The following is an 18,614-nucleotide window of genomic DNA, read 5'->3' on the forward strand; positions in this document are numbered from 1 at the left end:
GCCACTGGGACTTAGGAGGTCCTGGGCAGATGCCTTATGTCCGCATCCCATCTTCCATAGCCTGTGGAGATCCGGATGCCGAGCCTGGGGCGAGGATGACCTGTCGGCTACTCCTGCACCTCTTCAGGACACCCCAGGTCTGCCTCTTTCCCCAGGGAACAGGTAAGTTGCCTGCTGTGTGGCCCTTTCATTTCAGAAAGTGAACCCAGATGTGTTTTGATGGCTTCAGATTTCATGTGAGAAAATATCCATAGTGCGAGTAGAAGTGATAGCCTGTTTAAAATTACAGATGTTTCACTAGTGAAAAGTTGATACATTCTTACTTGCCTGGGAAATGTTTTATATGCATGTAAAACTATAGAAGTTCGCTGAAACTTATACATTATCAACACCTGGCCACCCAGGTGCGGCATAATGTTGACATAAAACTCAGCCATTTGAATATTACATCTTAAAAAAGAAAATTAAGTTTTAACACAGCATCGGTGTACACTTCAGCAAAGAGGAATACATTTAGAAGACGGTGCTGTCCTGATAGTTCTCATTTTGTTTTGGAACTTCATTGAAATAATCATGTGAGCCTGGGACCTATTAATACTGTTTTTGTGCCAGTGCTCCTGTTGGCAGTGGTAGTATTTATCAAGTCCCCACCTTCCTTCGTACTAAGAACTGTCGGGGCAGTGACAGCTCCTGTAGTGGGTCATCTTGCAGTGATATAGAAACTAATAGGGATACAGATCATACAGTGTGGTAGCCTTGCATGTAAATTTAGATTAAATGTGATTTTAAATAGGGTATAATAAAGCACCTAGTCCAACAGAAGAAACACGAGGAAATTAGTTCTTAGGGTATATTAATGTAGTGCTCTTTCCTTTTAAATTTGAGTCTTTTGTGGTCTGACCTGTGTGTGTTTGCGACAGGCCAAAAGAGGAAGGAAGAAGGCAAGGAACAAGCACCTAACAATTAAAAGGAAACATACCTGGAAATAACCTCTGTTTTGTCTTATAAGTATTTCAGCAAATTTGATGACAAGACTATTTCTATGGGAAAATGAAATTGAAAGAAAAAAAACCCTCAGCTCTTAAGTGGTGTCAAATTGTTCCATCTAAAAGTAATATTAATTTCTTTTTTTGACCAGAAATGCATGAACTTTTGTTGCATATTTGAGCAAAACAAGTAAGAGCCGTGAAGAATACTGTCTGAGTAACAGAAATTACGTGGTCCCAGGCTTCCCTAGAAATAAAAGTGGATTTGAATGGATAGGAAAAGTCATGTCTGAACTCTAGGAAATAGTACAAATCAAACAAAATGTGACTACGTTACAGACTTTTCTTACATATGGCTCAGTTAACCACCTCAGAAAGGTGGTAGATTCATCCTTCCTTTCTCCCTCCCTCCCTGTCTTTCAGTCTGTTTATCTTCTCCTTCATGTTAGAAAAAGCACTCACTGACTTCTTTTGCAGTCTGCTTCTGAGCTGCAGAATTAGGCTTAACTGTGCAACAGGCATTTATAGTAATTAATTTTGCCTCATTTGTTAAGAAGGCTAGGTGAGGTAAGTAACTTCCTAAATCTGTGAAGTCAAAACCAAAATACACTTCAGTTTCTCATTGTGGTTAAATTCACTGTTTACATCGACACAGTGAAATGACAGGCTCCTTTTTCTACTTAAATGATCATATTTTATTTTGATATTAATACATCATAACCATGTATCCCAGTTGATTTTAATGACTTACCTTTTGGTTTTCAGTTTCAATTTCAGAAAATTCAGTTCTTCATTCAGTTATTGTACTTCTATAGCTGTTCTAGATGAGAAGGATTTTGTACAAAGGAAATTTTAGTTGGTAAATAACAACCATTTTCTACAAGATTTACTCTTCTTTCCGTAGGGAAATTATTTCCTGGAATTCGTTCTTCTTGTGATCGTCACCTCTTGGCTGCTGCTCACAACAGTATAGAAGTGGGAGCTGTGTTTGCAGTCTTAAAAGCAATTTTGATGCTTGGTAAGATTATGCAGAGTTGTGTGTAATGTTTTTGTTCTAGTGGTTGGGTAAAAAACAGATCGTGCTAGTTCATTTCCCTGGGAATGTTCCTGCAAAAGGAAAACCCTGATGACAAGAGAAAAACGTGGATGCTGTCCATGCTTCTGTAGCATGTGAGTGTTTCCCCCACAGGTCAAAAGGCAGAATTTTTCTCTGGTGAGTCAGCCCCAGCTGATGAGGCTTTAAGCAGATGTGACTTTTTCACATTTTGACCTCTACCCCTGCCACCAAGTCCCAGCACATTTCAAATTCAGGCAAGTCCCTCTCAAATATAGAGAGAAAATACACTCTCACATGATTTTTCCCACCTTTTTCTGTGTTTTACCACAAATCACGTGTGCCTGTCATTGTGGAAGTTCTAAAAGAATCACTGCTAAGCAACTCTCCGTGAAGGACGAGTGTGTTATTTTTCCAAACAAATACCCGCCTCAGAGCTTGGTTTGGCATAAGTTCAGTTAAAGCTCTTGTGACCTATGGTGATGTGTGTTTTTGGAGCTAAGTAAATGTCCAGTTAAACAAGCAAGATTTTCCAGATGTGGACATACCTACAGAGGTATATCTCCAGCTAGAGTGCCATTACTATATTCTCTGTTGGCCAGTGTCTCAGAACTGTCTCAAAAACCCCATGATCCTTAATGATGTGACTATATTTGGAACGATGTTAAAGGCATAGCTATCTGGGATGGACTGATGGATTTGAGAATGAGTTTGAAATATGTTTATGGCCATTATCTATGTTCTCTTGCTATTCAGAGTGCTGGGTTTGCTATTTTCTTTCATTAATGGTGTGCAGTGTGAGCACCTGTTGTTTCACCTCTATGCAGGGATGTGGTTTAGATAGGGTCTGGTGCAGAATGGTACAAAGGAAGATTCAGGCACATAGTTTATTTGTGCCTTCACTGCAGCATATCTCCTCCTATACCCAAAATGTTAGATTTGGAGATGTCTCTTGTTGGCACCCTGCATTAGTTATTTCAAAATTGTACTTGATTGCTGAGGAAAAGCATCAGAGAAATGATAGCTGTTGCAGTTCTATGCTGAGGAAGCTTTGTGAGTAGAAATGTGTGTTAGAAAAAAATAATCTCTACCCACAACGAAAGATGGTGCTGCAGTCAACTCCTCTAGGCTGTATTAAATGTCTTCGCAAGTTTTATCAAAGCGTTCTGGGATGGCTTTAGCTTCATGTGTGGCTTGGTATCAATCTCCTCATTGCATTGTTTGCCTGCCGGGTTCTTCCCTCTTGTCCTTCATGGGTACAGATCTGGGCTTGATATGGTTGTGCTCACAAGCTCATAAGATGCTTGAGTGCAGGGAGGGTGTAGGTGGGCTGTTTGCTGCTGCTGCCTGTTCACATGTGTTGGGCATAGACTTCGTCAGCTTGTTTCCCACACTTCGCAACGAGCTTGTCCTTGGCTTTGGGTTCTGCAGGGCTTGATGTGTCTGCTCTACCAGCTGTTGGGTCAGTGGTATGGGGGTTTTTGGATTTGCCTGGATTTGGGGAAACAGAGGGATTATAACTGCTTTCACTTCTCAGGGTGTGTTCTACTGTTTTGCTATTGGCCTACTTAAAAATCATTTTTATTCCATCTCACGAGTGACAACGCTGTTCGTTCAGTCTCTCTGCTCTCTGTAAGGAGTTGATTCCTTCTGCTGCAAAGGTCCGTGCAGAGGAGGTTGGGGCAGGAGCGTGCCTGCCATAGTGGAGAGCTGAGTGAGCCTTCTGGGCCAGCTGTGCAGAGCTGGCTGAGGGGTCGGGGATGAAACCTGTGCTCTCGGGTCACAACCAGCGCTGCCACCCACCGGGAGGGACTGTGCGTACGGGCTGGTCTGTCACAGCAAGTCAGGGCTCTGGCTTTGATAAGCTGTTAAATACAAGTTTCGTCTTGTTAAAAAAAGGATTGTATGCTGGTTTATTTAGGAGTAACTCTAAAGTGCCACAGACCGGGGTAGGGGCACAGGCGTTGGCTGTTTTTCTTGGCAGTAACTCTACTAAACCCTCGTGGGGGTTTTTTTGCCCAGGGTAATGCAGTACCAAGGAACATAGAAACAGTGATGGGACAACTGAGTGCGCAGGAGGACCTGGGGCACCGTGGTGTTTTGAGCTCTCTGTGTAAATAATGTAGTACTCTGGGGATGTGGCCACAGCTGCTGAAAGGCGGTCGGTCTCCTTGGTGCAGTAGTTTGAAATATTTTGCTGGTAGTTGCAGATTTTAGCAATAAATCCTAGCATATGTGTAACCAGAGGCCCTGGTATGAATGTGTGTGTGTGTCTGAATGAGTGGCTGAAGCAAGCCGTTTAGCCTTGTCACGTCACGTTAGTTGTTGATCTTGATAGTAAACTGAGGGGTTTTCTAAGAGATGACTATCGTATGTAGTGCATCAGTTAAGATCCACAAGAGTTTCTGCTGACTTAAAACATTAGGCTACATTAGCCTGCTTCTTATGCAGGCTGTTGTCATGCATGCTCCTGGATGGCCTCACAGCCTCTGGGGTGTTATTATGTGCAGCATTTGGGGCTATTTTCCCCACTACTACACACTGTAGTTGCATCTTCTTCCTTGTCCAAGGTTTCAGGCCTGTAAACACGTAAAACGTGAACTGTTACAGGTCTGATTTATTTGCATTGTGTCCGAAGTATTTTTCCTTCTTCTCTGGTCACCCCTGTTAGTTTCAGGTAGATGGTGGTTGTAAAGCTGTGCTGGTGCCTTGCAGAGAGGAGGGGCTCACTAGCATTTGCCAGGCTCCCTCAGTATGCTCTGCCCTTTTCCATTCCCAGGAAGATCAGTCTCTCTTGTCAAGAAGTTCATAGTAAGGTGGGCTAAGGGGCCACTGTCATACTTGTCTCTTGATCTATGGAGCGTTAATAAATCAAAGTAAGGGAGAAGACTTGGAGAAGGGACATCTGAGAAGAGCGAGTAACCCAACTCTTCATTATCTCCCAAAGCAATTCCATGCACTCACAGACCTTTTCCTGTTGAGCACATAGTGGCTTTATTTGTGTTTGATATGTATAAACCTTTTCCTACTTCTGAAATATGTTATTAAAAAGATGCTACACAGAATGAAGAAAGCGGACAATACTTTGAACATGGTGATTTGCAGAGGCAGTTAGTGCTGCCCTTTTGAATGCGACTGCCTCACTCCTGTTTACTCCTCAGCTGGCCTGTGCCGACTGTCGTGGTTTAACCCCAGCCAGCAACTAAGCACCACGCAGCTGCTCACTCACTCCCCCCCCCACCCGGTGGGATGGGGGAGAAAATCGGGAAAAAGAAGCAAAACCCACGGGTTGAGAGAAGAACAGTTTAATAGAACAGAAAAGAAGAAACGAATAATGATAGTGATAACACTAATAAAATGACAACAGCAATAATGAAAGGATTGGAATGTACAAATGATGCGCAGTGCAATTGCTCACCAACCGCCGACCGGCACCCAGCTAGTCCCCGAGCGGCGATTCCCCGCCCCCCCCCTTCCCAGTTCCTATACTAGATGGGACGTCATATGGTATGGAATACCCTGTTGGCCAGTTTGGGTCAGGTGCCCTGGCTGTGTCCTGTGCCAACTTCTTGTGCCCCTCCAGCTTTCCCGCTGGCTGGGCATGAGAAGCTGAAAAATCCTTGACATTAGTCTAAACACTACTAGCAGCAACTGAAAACATCAGTGTTATCAACATTCTTCTCATACTGAACTCAGAACATAGCACCGTACCAGCTACTAGGAAGACAGTTAACTCTATCCCAGCTGAAACTAGGACACCTCCAAAAACATTCCTCAGTGGGTAAGCAGTCTGGGGGCATGGGCGCTTGGGTAGAAGTTCACCCTGTGCTTCTGTGTTTCTGTTGTACAGGCGATGCTGAAATTGGCAGCAACAATGTCAACTCCTTGAAGAGTGAAGAATTCCATGTGAGAGGCTTACTAGATGAACTCAATGAGGATGAAATCTGGGGTTCCTCTCACACTTTGAAATCATGCGGAAAAGCTGTTTCCATAGAAACTGCTAGTTTAAGCGAGTATGCTAGATATGTGCTAAGAACCATTTGCCAGCAGGTAATCTCTAAAACTACTCTTCTGTCTTCATTTGGAGAAACAGTGTTCTTTTGTTTGAAAAGTGTAACATATATTTTGGTGCAAAATGAATGTTGAAGTATTTCAATATTTGAATCTGTTTGGGTTTCCTGATTTGAGCAGTTTATACACAGAGTAGTATGTTATTGGGGGGAAAAATTGGTTTAGTTATTAGCATCTCCCTGCACTCTATCAGAATTGACGTGTTTTTCCTACCTGAATCTCAAGCACTTTGAGAAGACAGTAGGACCACTCCATCAACTGTCTGCTCAAAGTGCTTTTGCAGTAGCATTTGTTTTATTGCGAAGTTGCTTTCAAAGTATAGAAGAAATGAATTTTGGAAAAACCTGTTAACAGTCTTATACTTTCAGGTGGTACTGAACGACAGAAGACATTTCTAATCTCACATGTTGCATGAACCACAGTTCACTTCAAGTTTTGCATATGGAAAAAATCACTTTTCTCTTTGGCTTACCAGAAGTTAGTATTGCCTTGAAACTATCTTGTGAATCTATTATCTGATTACTTACAGGAATGGGTTGGAGAGCACTGTTTAAAGGAACCTGAGAGGCTGTGCACAGACAAAGATCTTATTTTGGATCCCGTTCTTTCAAACAAACAAGCACAGAAACTCCTTCAACTTATCTGTTATCCTCATGGTATTAAAGAATGCACCGAGGGTGACAACCCTCAGAGACAGCACATCAAACGCATACTTCAGGTAATGCAGTGGGGAAAAGGTGGAAAAACTACCTGTGGTGCACTGACTTTTAACCTGTCATTCAGCAGCACCACCAAGTGACATTGATTTGCAGTTCCTGGTGCAATCAAGCATTAGATTCTTCTTTAAAGAAAGTATGTGCTCAGGATCCCCAGTCTCTGTGGTAAACATTCTTATAGCGTGACTTCTGGTGTCTCATTACTTCTGATTCCACATTTATGGAGGAAACAAGCGTGCAGCACACTCATCGTTGCTGTTCATCATTGTCAGTCATCAGGAAACCACTGAAAAGCGAGCTGCTTTTAGGGCTCCTTAGGTGGAGATGCCTACTGTCTCAGCAGGGCTCCGTGACAGTACTGTGGTGAAAGACACTCCTAGTCCATGGAAAAAGCTCAAATGCCTTCATGGACAGTCCTAAACTGATCATTTCTTCAAATTCAGCTGCATTAGGGACACTTCATTCCTTAAACTTCAAAAACTTCTATTCTTTGAATAGACCTGTGAAGAATCAAGTTGGCAATATCTGAACCAGGATAAATAGTGATCAGTGTCCTGCAAAATAACAACTTCAGCTGCTGCATTTACTGTAATCGGGCCTAGATGGCCTTGTGCTAAATACAAATATGTCCACTTGGATGGCAGTGCCATGGATTAATGTAATTGCTAATGAAAGAGTGAATTACATTTTCCATATTCATATTTAACTAAACTCAGATTTTGCAGAGAGCGAGATTTTTATTCAGAAAAGTTGCGTGGTTAAAAGTATTGAGTAACAGTATTAGCTGCAAAGATGTGGAAGTTAACATACATTCCTTAATAGGTCTGATGTTTTGGCATGTCATTAAACTATTTAAAAGAGTAGTGATTGTGATGATCTACTTATAAGATGAGGCTTTTGCATGTAACATATTCAATTATGAGATTTATTATTTTTTTTTAGACTGCAAAGTGTTGACACTTTATTTGTAATGTTAATTCTTACCTAGAACTTAGATCAGTGGACTCTCCGTCAGTCTTGGTTGGAGCTGCAACTAATGATCAAACAGTGCATGAAGGAGCCTGTGAGTATTTCTTTTCAAACTTTCTATCTAAATATTTAATGCAAAAAAGTATGTTATATTTTAACGTAGTCCATGAGCAAACATACCATGAATGTGCTAGTTTACTTATGTTTTACTGTAGGGTTCTGGGTCTGTGGCTGAAATGAACAGCTTGTTGGATAATATTGCAAAGGCGACAATAGAGGTGTTTCAGCAATCCGCTGATCTAAACAATAACTCTTCTAACTCTGGTATAGGCCTCTTCAATCCAAACTCTGTTGGAAATGCTGACACAAGTAATACAAGACAGAATGGTAAAAAGACATTCCTAAGGTATTTTTTGTAGCACCTTTTTAATTATTTTAGCCAACATGATGCTTAATTGTATGTAGATTGCTTAGACTTTTTTGCACTTGAAACAGGAATGTACAGACATGAGTTACCTGAAGGTTACTTCTATTTACTTTTGTTTAACAATAAATATAGTTGCTATTCTTGAATTTTCTGGACACCAGAAATTGTGACTGCTCAGTCCACACTAGTTACTCCAGATGCGTTGTGTCAACTGCTTTATTAAAGCAGTTCAGTCTTTTATAACAGCTAATACTGGTTGCAAAACTACAGGGATATTTTGGCTGAAATAAGTTTGTTCTACTTCTAGTTCCTCTGAGCGGCGAGGAGTGTGGCTGGTGGCTCCCTTGATTGCAAAACTGCCTACCTCAGTTCAAGGTAGGGTCTTGAAAGCTGCAGGAGAGGAGCTGGAGAAAGGTCAGCATTTGGGGTCATCTTCTAAGAAGGAAAGAGATAGACAGAAACAAAAAAGGTACGACCTTGGGAAATCCCTGTACACAGAGCTGAAAGGTATTTTTGAAGGCGTTTACTGAGGACTGGACTGGATTTTGGCTTCACAAAACCTCATTGGTTCACTTTTGTGGAGCAAAAAGTTATCAACCCCAAACAGGGTTCAGGCTTCATTTAGTTTGAAGTTTTAGCTTTAGTTGAAGAAATATCATTGGTTTCAGAGGAAGAAATGTGAAAGCTTTGTAACACATCTTCCAGGGCTATTCTACAGCTTGGTGATGGGAAATGTTAGAGATTTAAAGGAGTAGTTAGAGTGGTTGTTGTCTCTTCCCTTCTATGGCAGTAGGCCACTTTTCTTGCCATTAAGATCCCATAATTATCATAAGATGTCACTTAATTCCTGTTGGGAATTAAGCTTAAGCTCATCTCTAACTTACCAAGTGCATGAGAATTTTAATGACTTAATGGTTATTGAGTTTCCTTTAGTAAAATATTCTTCCACAGTGCCTATAATTTTTTTGTACTTTCTTAGAGTTATGGTAGAAATTACATTGAACACTATACACAACAAGGTCTCTTAGTTTCAAATTCCAACCATCTTTCTTTTTGTGAAGCTCTTCCAAATTACAGTTGTTCAAGAAAACAAATCACTTCTTAAAGGCTTGTGGTATTTGATTGTTGTATTACAGTCCCACTGTAAGTTTCTTGTTCTTAGTATTACTAGTATGCGTTGTCTTTTTGATCACCTTTGATGTTGTTCTTGCAATATACTTTCCCTGAGCATGGGACCAATAACTGGGCTTTGCCACTTTATAGTACTCTTGTAAATCTGCGTTGCATGTATAGATTTTGACTTATGGTTGTCATTAAATTCTGTGGAGCCTTTTAAATCTATTGCCATTTTCCAGCCTCTTCCACCTAGCTTATTTTCCCTTTAAGGTTAGAAGATTTAATTTTTTTTCTTTCCATCATAACTGCAGTATGCCCATAACTCTGTGTTATGCTGGACCCTCCTAGTTCATCTGGGCTGTTTCTTTGATAAGCTTATGTGATCTATCAACCTCTAGAAGTTCTGTTTGCCATGTTCAGTTTTTGAGTTAAGTACACTTTGTATTAGCTTTATGAAGCCATCTCTTCCTTGTCCTTCTAATTCATTTGTAATACCCGCTCTGTTGTTAGACAAAAAAGACATCTTGCTTTCCAGATCTCTTTGTTAGGTGTTTCTGAGCACTTCAGCACTTTTCCATTATTCACTGGCTCTCTTGCTCCTTGCATCAGTAGAAGGGAATATGGAACCTCTCTCTGTCTTCTATTTCTTTTCCTATGGGAGAGCTCTAGTGTAGAAAACCTAAATGAAGCCTCTTTCAAAGCCGAAATAAAATGCCTATAGAAACTGTCAAGCCCTTCCTCCACAGTGGTTCCTATGCACAGAAGTAAAAGCATTTACAAAGTTGTTCTAGTTGTAACAATAAATTACTTCCTTGTGTGCTTTTTGAAGCTTTTCGATCTCTTCTTGATCAAAACCAAACTTTACTACTCTGAGTGACAAAACCAATGATACTATGGGAAAGTATGAAATCTTATATAACGTATATAAGATCTCTTTTTCTTTTTTCAAACTCTGCTTTGTGTAGCAGGGATAGCAATTGTAATAATAACTGTATTGCAAACTGTAAATTTTTCTTGTGGAAATTAATGAGAAAATGCAGAGGTGTTCCTACCATGTTGTTCCTAAAATCTGAAAAATCACTGTTTAACATGACTTTTGAAAATACAGATTTTCTATTTTGCTCCTTTTATAGGACCTTGGGATTTTGCCATTCCTTTATACTAATTGTCACCTAAATTGTTGAAGTCAAGTTAAATGCCAAATGAAAATAACTGTTGAAATGAATACTTGTAATAAATACACGTGTATGTGTGGATATGTATTTATATTGTGTTTATGGATGCATGTAATTTTCAAGGAGCTTATATACCTAGAACTGCAAAAATCATTGCATGAGCTGTTACTAAAATGCCTTTGGTGACATTTTTAACTTCTCTTCTACTTCACATGTTGTACTTCCAAATTCATCTATGTGTATTTCTTTCAGTTTGTCTTAATTTTATATTTATAATAGAAATACATTAATCTAAAAAAGTAATAATTTAAACAAATCTGAAAGCCCTTGCATTGGTATGGCATTTCTTCTACAGCCAGCTAAAGCTGCATCTCAGTTTAGTTACACTAAGCCCGTGTTAGAATTTTAGTGCAATTTAGGCAGCTGTAATTCTAATCAGTGCTTGTACGGGGAACTTACTTGGGATTCACTTCAGACCACTAACGTGGATTAGAAACTTTAGCTGCCTAATCTCCACTAAAATTATATCCCTGGTTAATCAAAGTAGTCTTAAAATAACATGTTCTGTTTCTGAGTCAGGCCTTTGGGTGTCCATGCAATTCTTGGTCATTCAATGCCCTGAGCTAGGTGGGTTCTCAGTAATGACATGCATAATATGTGCATTTATACTGGCTGGTGCTCTGCCGCCTTATGTGCATGTTCTTTTAATTCGTGGGGCAAGGCTTTAATTCACTAAAACAAACAGACATAGATGCAGGCAATGCCACTTCCAGGGAAAAAAAAGTAGACAAAACAAGGAAGGGAGTGAGGATGGGAAGTATCAAAATAACTTTACTAATTGACTTCTGTGTTTGCCTCTCTTAAAGCATGTCTCTTTTGAGTCAGCAACCTTTCCTTTCATTGGTACTGACTTGCCTTAAGGGACAGGATGAGCAACGGGAAGGGCTTCTAACATCACTGCAGAATCAAGTTAATCAGGTAAAACAAGTACATAACCATGAGCACCCTTTGTTAGATGTTTTATGTGTCATCAGTTTTATGTGTATACGATGCTGTAAAAGGAAGAAAATTACAGTGCAATGGTATGCCAAAAGGAACAGTCCAAGGAAGGAGGAATGGGGAGGTGTTTGTTCCTTTTTGAGGGTGAATACATCTTTTTTTCTAAAATTATTACAGAGAAATATAATGAACTTGAGTCTGATTCAGTTCTTTCCAGAAAAACCAATAAAAGATGTTTGTCTTGAGGGAAACAGTCTTCTCAGTCTCTACCTTGATCATGAAAAGTTTTTGTAAGTTTGAAACTTTCCTTCTTCAGGAAAGCCCTTCATCTTCTCCAGCCAGTACAGATTAAGAGTTGTTCATATTTTAAAAAACAATATTACTAGTCCCAAACTGGCCCATTGCCTACAGCTCTTCCTTTGGATCACTTGTGCTTACTCACAACCTCTGCTGATTCTGCTCTAGACTTCCTGCTCCCATCTGGTTCATGCTTTAGCCTACAATAGCTCCTTAAGACTGTCTTTAAACTGAATATATACAGTGCCCAGTGTAATGGGTGCATGTTTCCTTTTTTCTGTCTTTTAGTTTCTATGAATTACTGTGACAGTGAAAATTGATACCTGTAGAGCCATTATTTTCTCATATTCCCTCTTACCTCAGGTCCAGGCTGTGATGTAGGTCCACATCCTAGTTAAATTCATTCCTTTGATGTTTTTTTCCCCTGGTGTTACTGCCACTTGGGCTTTCTTTTTGCTGTATGGGTTTTCCCCTGGAATGCGGCTGGTCCAGGTTCCCTAAGGTTCTGGTCATTTCTCACCAGAGATCCCAGTAGATCCTGTTGGGAAGCTGCATCCAGTGCAAGAGATCTGTCTATTTACTTAGCTGTGGTGAACAGTTAGATAGGGTGTTTGAAACAATGTTTTTAATAAATGCATAACAAAGGTGCTTATTTTCTTTTTGCTACAACAGGAAGATGTAGTCACACAATTAACAGCAGATTATCAGCTCTTTACAAATTAATTTTTTTAATCAAATGCTTTTTCTTAGATCCTTAGTAACTGGAGGGAAGAACGGTACCAGGACGATGTTAAAGCTAGGCAAATGATGCATGAAGCCCTACAACTTCGTCTTAACTTGGTAAGAAAAAACTTATGTGCTTATCCTGATGTTATAAAAAGATGTAGCAGCTACTCTGGAGTAGGTGGTACGGAGCAAGAAGCACCGTGTCAGGGCACTGCAGGGGCCGGGGCTCCCTGCGAGCTGGCAGCTGAGGGGGTCCCTCAGCCCCCAGCCTCAGGCATCAGGCACCTCCACTGGGATGGGGACGGGCTGAGGCCATGCCGGGACGTCAGCCCATGGGGAGGGCTCAGGATCAGGCCTGGCGAGGGGAGCCGGGGTCAGACGCAGCCCTGGCGTGGCCAGGGAGGGCCATGGGGACAGGCTGGGGGTCCTGGGCCAGGGACGGGGGTGGGGGTAGCCCCAGGTGGGGCTGGCCAGGGACAGCGAGGGCTGTTAGTGCCCCCTCTGCCCTGACACAAGGGGGTCTGTGCTCCACTGCTGTTCGTCTCTGCTCTTCCCGTCTCTCTTGTTGCAGTTGATGCCTCCTGGCCATAACATTTGGACATTTTTCATACAAAATGAATGGGAAGCACAGCCATATACCTTATTCATGCCTTATTTTTGTGCTGCTTTCTTCCTTTCAGTGACCCTGGAACCTCAGAAATGTATCATCTTTTTGTGGACATTCCAGGCCGTTGTCCACTGATGATCTATCCCCATGTAACAAGCAAGGATTTTATGCAATTAGGCAGTCAATATAGTTGAGACTTTCAGAGCTCTCGGGAAATGTAACATTTGGCTATTTAACTTACATGTGCCATTTCAGTTGCTGCTACTTGGATACATGTATTAATCTACTTAGAAATCTATTTCCATCAAGTTCTCCAATGTCCACATCTCTTGAAACCTCTGTACCAGACATCAGGGCCACCATGACTCATTTAGCACAGTGCAGTAGGTGTGTGGAGACTACATGTAAGGCCAAATGAGGGACCATCAAGGTAGGAGTAACACTGCCGCGTTGTTCTCTTTCTGTCTCTTTGGAAGCCACTTAGATGCGGTTGTGCAACTAGAAGGGTAACCACAGCCTTACACTGCCACTGGTTTAGGTCAAGGGGACTTGAGCCAGCTGTGACCAGCTTCGGGATTGCTGTGGCTGCGCTTAAAGTAAAGCAGCTCTCACCTGCCACTGAGTACCATGGAGACATGCACTTTGTCATGGGTTGGTAGAAATCTTGATATGGGCAATATTTGGTTTATTATTAAAGCAGCAAGATTTTATCCTTTTGTAAACCATAACCCACTTATGTAGTTCAAGGAGTAATCTTCTTAGATACAAACTCAGCAAGGTCTAGGAGCTAAAAGCAGATACTGAGAATGGAAACAGTCTTTGTATTTATTGAGCAAGACACAACCCTGAAATAAGCTTTAAGTATGGGGAAGAATTGTGTGAAGTGTAACAACTACAAGCGCAAACAGTGAAGGTATATAGAGTGATTAAAAACATGGCAAAATAAAAAGATTTATTTTTGAAAAGTTGTGAAGTGGGAAACATCAGGAAACATGATTTGATGCAGGTACTGAGTGCAGGGATAATGTGCGAGACAGCGAAGCTGACAGAGTAGGAAGACCCAGGGCTGCAGTGCACCAGTAAGGGAAGAGCAGTGTCGTTTTGACATAAGCTCTCTGAGGCATCCTGTTGTGCGACAGGGAGGTGTGTGCTCTTTTACAGGGCTGTCACTGTCTGAAGGCTTGAGCTGTGCTTTCATTAGCTAGAAGTGTTGTACCTTTGAAATTTGGGGGTTGGACTGTATTCTGACCATTTGGTGATCAGGCTTGCAACCTGAGGAGGTATCTTGTGTTACTGCAATTTGGTCCTTTGAAGGATGAGTTTTGGCAAAATGGCTCCTTCTCAAAGCCAAGGCATATTTTACAGTATCATACTATACTGGTAGCAATAGTGAAAAATTGTTCATAGGGTAAAATATATCTTTTAGCATTTTTAATTTTCAATCAATGCTATATTGTTCTTCAGTTTTTTTGTCTCTTTGCACTACACATTGTTGTCTAATTTTGGGGTGTGGGAGGAAAATGATAACTATAAAGTTTTAATTTGACACTTTTTCAGTTCTGAGAATTTTTTCACCGACTTCAATTTGTTGCATCAAATGTGAAAGCGAAGATATGAAACTGAAGGAGCAGTGTAATAATATTTTGCTTTTCTGTAGTTCCTTCTTAGGAGAAGCTTTTTGCTGGGAGCATGGGGTGGGGAGTAAAAGTTATTTAATGTCAGTGCTTCAAGATGGCACTTAGCACACAAGAACTCGTGGGACTGGATAGCTGTTTTATTCATAAGTAACCCATGTGATAAGGGAAGCATGCCTCTGTGAGATGTATGCAGAGCCTTGCTATCTGCTGTATTATTTTGCAGGTAGGTGGCATGTTTGATACTGTGCAGAGGAGTACCCAGTGGACCACAGACTGGGCACTTCTGCTTCTCCAGATAATCACTTCAGGAACTGTTGATATGCAGACCAACAAGTACGTCTGCACTATTTAAACAAGCTAATTCATGTCCTCAGTGCTTTTATGTTTAGATTGCATGTTTGTTATTGTTACATTTTTCTTACTATTATCCTATTACTGCTTGCGTGCAATTTACATGCTCAGTGCTGGTCTTGGTTGAGGAGCACCTCTATTTTGGAAAGCACTGGAGCCACTATTTAAACTCTTTCTTAACAAGCATGTACCTGAGCACTTTCCTAAGTTGGAGCCTGTAATTCCTAATGACTGTCTGTTAGCAGTTACTGTTGTCTGTAGCTCTGAGCTGGGGTTTGTCTGTACATCTTGACAGTCCACCTGCATGTATACACTGGGGCTTACACATGCAAGCTGAGATGTGCGTGTATGCAGAAAGCCCTGAAAAACTCGGCTTGTCTGAAGTGTTGTGTTTGTGCCCTTTGCTGTGAATATCTGTCCCTGGATCTCTTGGCAATCAGTAGTTCCTCAGGGTAATACTTGTCTTTACTCTCAGTGAATTGTTCACAACTGTGCTCGATATGCTGGGTGTCCTCATCAACGGGACGCTTGCCTCGGACTTGTCAAACGCTTCCCAAGGAGGGCCTGAGGAAAACAAAAGGGCTTACATGAATTTAGTGAAAAAATTAAAAGTAAGTGTTATGTCTTGTCATTTTCAGCATTTCTTTTGAATTGCTTTCTGTGCTCATCTTTTAATCCTGTCATTTCTAGTGTCTGGGAAGGCCTCATGGAAAAAGAGGAGAGACTGATAAAGCACTAGCGATAACAAGGAGAAAAAGAAGAAAATAAAGATACAGGAATGTGGGGGTGGGAAGACAGACTTCTAGTATTTTCTTCATATTTAATTAAAATCAGGGACCCTGCAAGTCACTTAGTTACTTTCATTCATATCTGAGACACTAAATTTGTATTATGTATTTTCTACGTTCTGTTTAAACAAGAGATGAAAAGATAACTTACATTCTTAAAAAAAGAAAACAACACAAAAAATGTTGCAAAGCCACTTGTTTAAATTTAGTAAAAGTACAAGGAAATGATTCATCCAGGAACTGGACATTTTCTAATAGTGAAAGCAGTGTAATGTTTCTCTTCTCCCCCCCCCGCCCCCCGCCTTTCCGTTGGATTGATTGATGTTTTTATTCTCTAGAAAGAGCTGGGAGACAAACGGTCAGAAAGCATTGACAAGGTTCGCCAGCTGCTCCCTTTGCCAAAGCAGACATGTGATATTATTACTTGTGAGCCAATGGGATCCTTGATTGACACCAAGGGGAACAAAATTGCAGGATTTGACTCCATTGATAAGAAACAGGCAAGAGTAAATGTTTTTGTTTGTGTGATCCATGTGAAAATTCTCAGGCAGAGTGTGAAACTGGGAGTGGGTTTTAGAGAGAGGCATGCAGGGAGTTGTTAAACCCCAGCCGAATGGGTTTGAGCAGCCTAGTGTGACTTGGACCATGCACCAGCTTCCCCATCCCTGCAGCAGCACGGACAGTGATTCCATCCTCCTCTCCCTGACGATTCACTGATACTTGCAGATAGCCTCAGAGCTGTAGGTGTATATGCATCTTTAATGGAAACAGTTTTATGCCACTCGTACAAATTCAAGAGTTTGGGTAACCTTTAGCTTTCTGATTTGTTTAAAATTCAGTGATAATGTTTGCTGCATGCCCTTCCTTGTTAAATCCGCAGAGTACATGATCAATTTGTAACTGCTAATGCGATGAGTGTTGACATAAGCTTGCTCAATTTTGCGATATAGGCTCTTGACTGATAATCAGCCAACTCCACAGAAGTTGCCAAAAAGGAAATCACATTTGACCTGGAGTTGAACAGCAGAAGCTCTTACAGAAGTATTTGCTTTTCAAGCAGAATCCTACATTTGAGAGCTCATTTGACCTGGGAACCTTTTGACCTGTTACTTGCTGGGAGGAAGATGGAGGGTGATCCTGCTTACAAAAGACAGGAAAAAGGGACGGGGGGAAGTGTATTAGTTGTTTTGGATTTTGCGGGAATACAAAAGGATGCATAATTTTTAAAGTGAATTCATTTAAAAGAGAAGGATAGAGCTTAGGATAGAGCTTTTTATTCTGCAAACTGGGTAGATATTTTTTTGTGATATAGCGCTTAGGCTTTCTTCCCTTATTTGAATATGTAAACTTTTAGCAAGGGTATTCTCAGATTAGCCATTTTTGACAGATATTTGACTTTTCCTCCAAAATATGATAGATGGAACTTGAGATTTTTAGCATAGCTATAGGCAAATGGTACTATAAAATATAATTGCTTTTATCTAGTGGCAGCCTTGGATAGAAATTAAAATCCCACCAGTATGCATTTGGTACATTTTGTGGAGGGGAAAAAATCCTTACTGGATTTTTCTGACTCAAATAATGATGTACAAAAGCAAGTCGTCTACTCTAGTGTCTAACTTTCTTAAAATACTAACTTCACTTATTCTGAAACAGGGTCTTCAGGTTTCAACAAAACAAAAGGTGTCCCCTTGGGATTTATTTGAAGGTCACAAAAATCCTGCTCCTCTCTCCTGGGCATGGTTTGGTACAGTTCGTGTCGACAGGAAAGTGATAAAATATGAGGAGCAGCAGCATCTCCTCCTGTACCACACGCACACCAAACCCAAGCCACGGAGTTACTACCTCGAGCCCTTGCCCCTTCCTCCAGAGGAGGAGGAGGAAGAGCCCACCACACCTGTGTCTCAGGAACCAGAAAGAAAGTCAGGAGAGCTCTCAGATCAGGGAAAACATGCCACGGATGATGAGAAGAAGACAAAGGGCAGGAAGCGGAAGTCGAAGTCAAGTTCAAGGGCTGATGTAAGTAGTTAGTGCCCCATACAAAATTTGAAATATCTCGCCGAAGCATCTGATGTTACCTTCAGAAATTGTTCTGCACCTGGAGGAGCAGGTCCTAATAAAGGAAGTGAATGGAGGTGGTCAGAAGGATGGTGGATTTCTATCAAACAGAGCTCAGTGTAGAGGAACGTACTGTGCTTAGGACCTTATGTGCTATGTAAAATACGCTAGACTGGATCTTACTAAATATTATTCGGGTTCCGTATATACTTTCTTTTGTTTGGTGTAAAATACAGCTGTTATTGTTTGTATCAATTTCTAAAATTCCTCCTGTTCAAATTATGTTAAGACCAAACATGTTAGTTTAAACCCAGGTCCCATTCAAATGAAACCAGTTTGAAAGAGGCTCTTTCACATGGATTAACTGTTTTACTGTGCAGTTTTTGCTTTCTGAGATGCTTTCTCTTTTGGTTTTTATTGGGTTTTGAGGTGTGGGTTCCTAAGCTAAGAATCACTTAGAGCAAGGGTTTGAAAAACATGCCTGGTGCCACCTGAATAATAATGTACGTTTCCAGTAGCAGCATTCTGTGCAATTATGTCCTCTTCACACTGCTGCCAGCGTAGTCACACATGTTGTAGATGTGATAGTATTCTGTCAGCATCCAGCTGGTTTGTCAATGTGTTGCGTTTTAAGTAG

The 18,614-nt window shown here is 41.0% G+C and overlaps 1 protein-coding gene across 7 annotated transcripts in view; it reads left to right on the forward strand.

Annotated features, from left to right (window-relative positions):
• Positions 1-18,614, forward strand: part of MED12L (mediator complex subunit 12L) — a 156,217-nt gene that overhangs the window by 119,558 nt on the left and 18,045 nt on the right. For all 7 annotated transcript variants that reach the window (XM_030027741.2, XM_030027743.2, XM_030027745.2 and 4 more), the window contains 13 exons: positions 61-162; positions 1,891-2,004; positions 5,891-6,090; positions 6,641-6,829; positions 7,816-7,890; positions 8,012-8,202; positions 8,531-8,692; positions 11,381-11,492; positions 12,561-12,650; positions 15,004-15,113; positions 15,607-15,742; positions 16,258-16,419; positions 17,576-17,938. In XM_030027741.2, coding sequence (XP_029883601.1) covers positions 61-162; positions 1,891-2,004; positions 5,891-6,090; positions 6,641-6,829; positions 7,816-7,890; positions 8,012-8,202; positions 8,531-8,692; positions 11,381-11,492; positions 12,561-12,650; positions 15,004-15,113; positions 15,607-15,742; positions 16,258-16,419; positions 17,576-17,938 — 2,006 coding nt within the window. The remainder of the gene's footprint in view (positions 1-60; positions 163-1,890; positions 2,005-5,890; positions 6,091-6,640; positions 6,830-7,815; positions 7,891-8,011; positions 8,203-8,530; positions 8,693-11,380; positions 11,493-12,560; positions 12,651-15,003; positions 15,114-15,606; positions 15,743-16,257; positions 16,420-17,575; positions 17,939-18,614) is intronic.

This window comes from Aquila chrysaetos, chromosome 10 (genome assembly GCF_900496995.4).
Source record: "Aquila chrysaetos chrysaetos chromosome 10, bAquChr1.4, whole genome shotgun sequence".
Lineage (NCBI taxonomy): Eukaryota > Metazoa > Chordata > Aves > Accipitriformes > Accipitridae > Aquila > Aquila chrysaetos.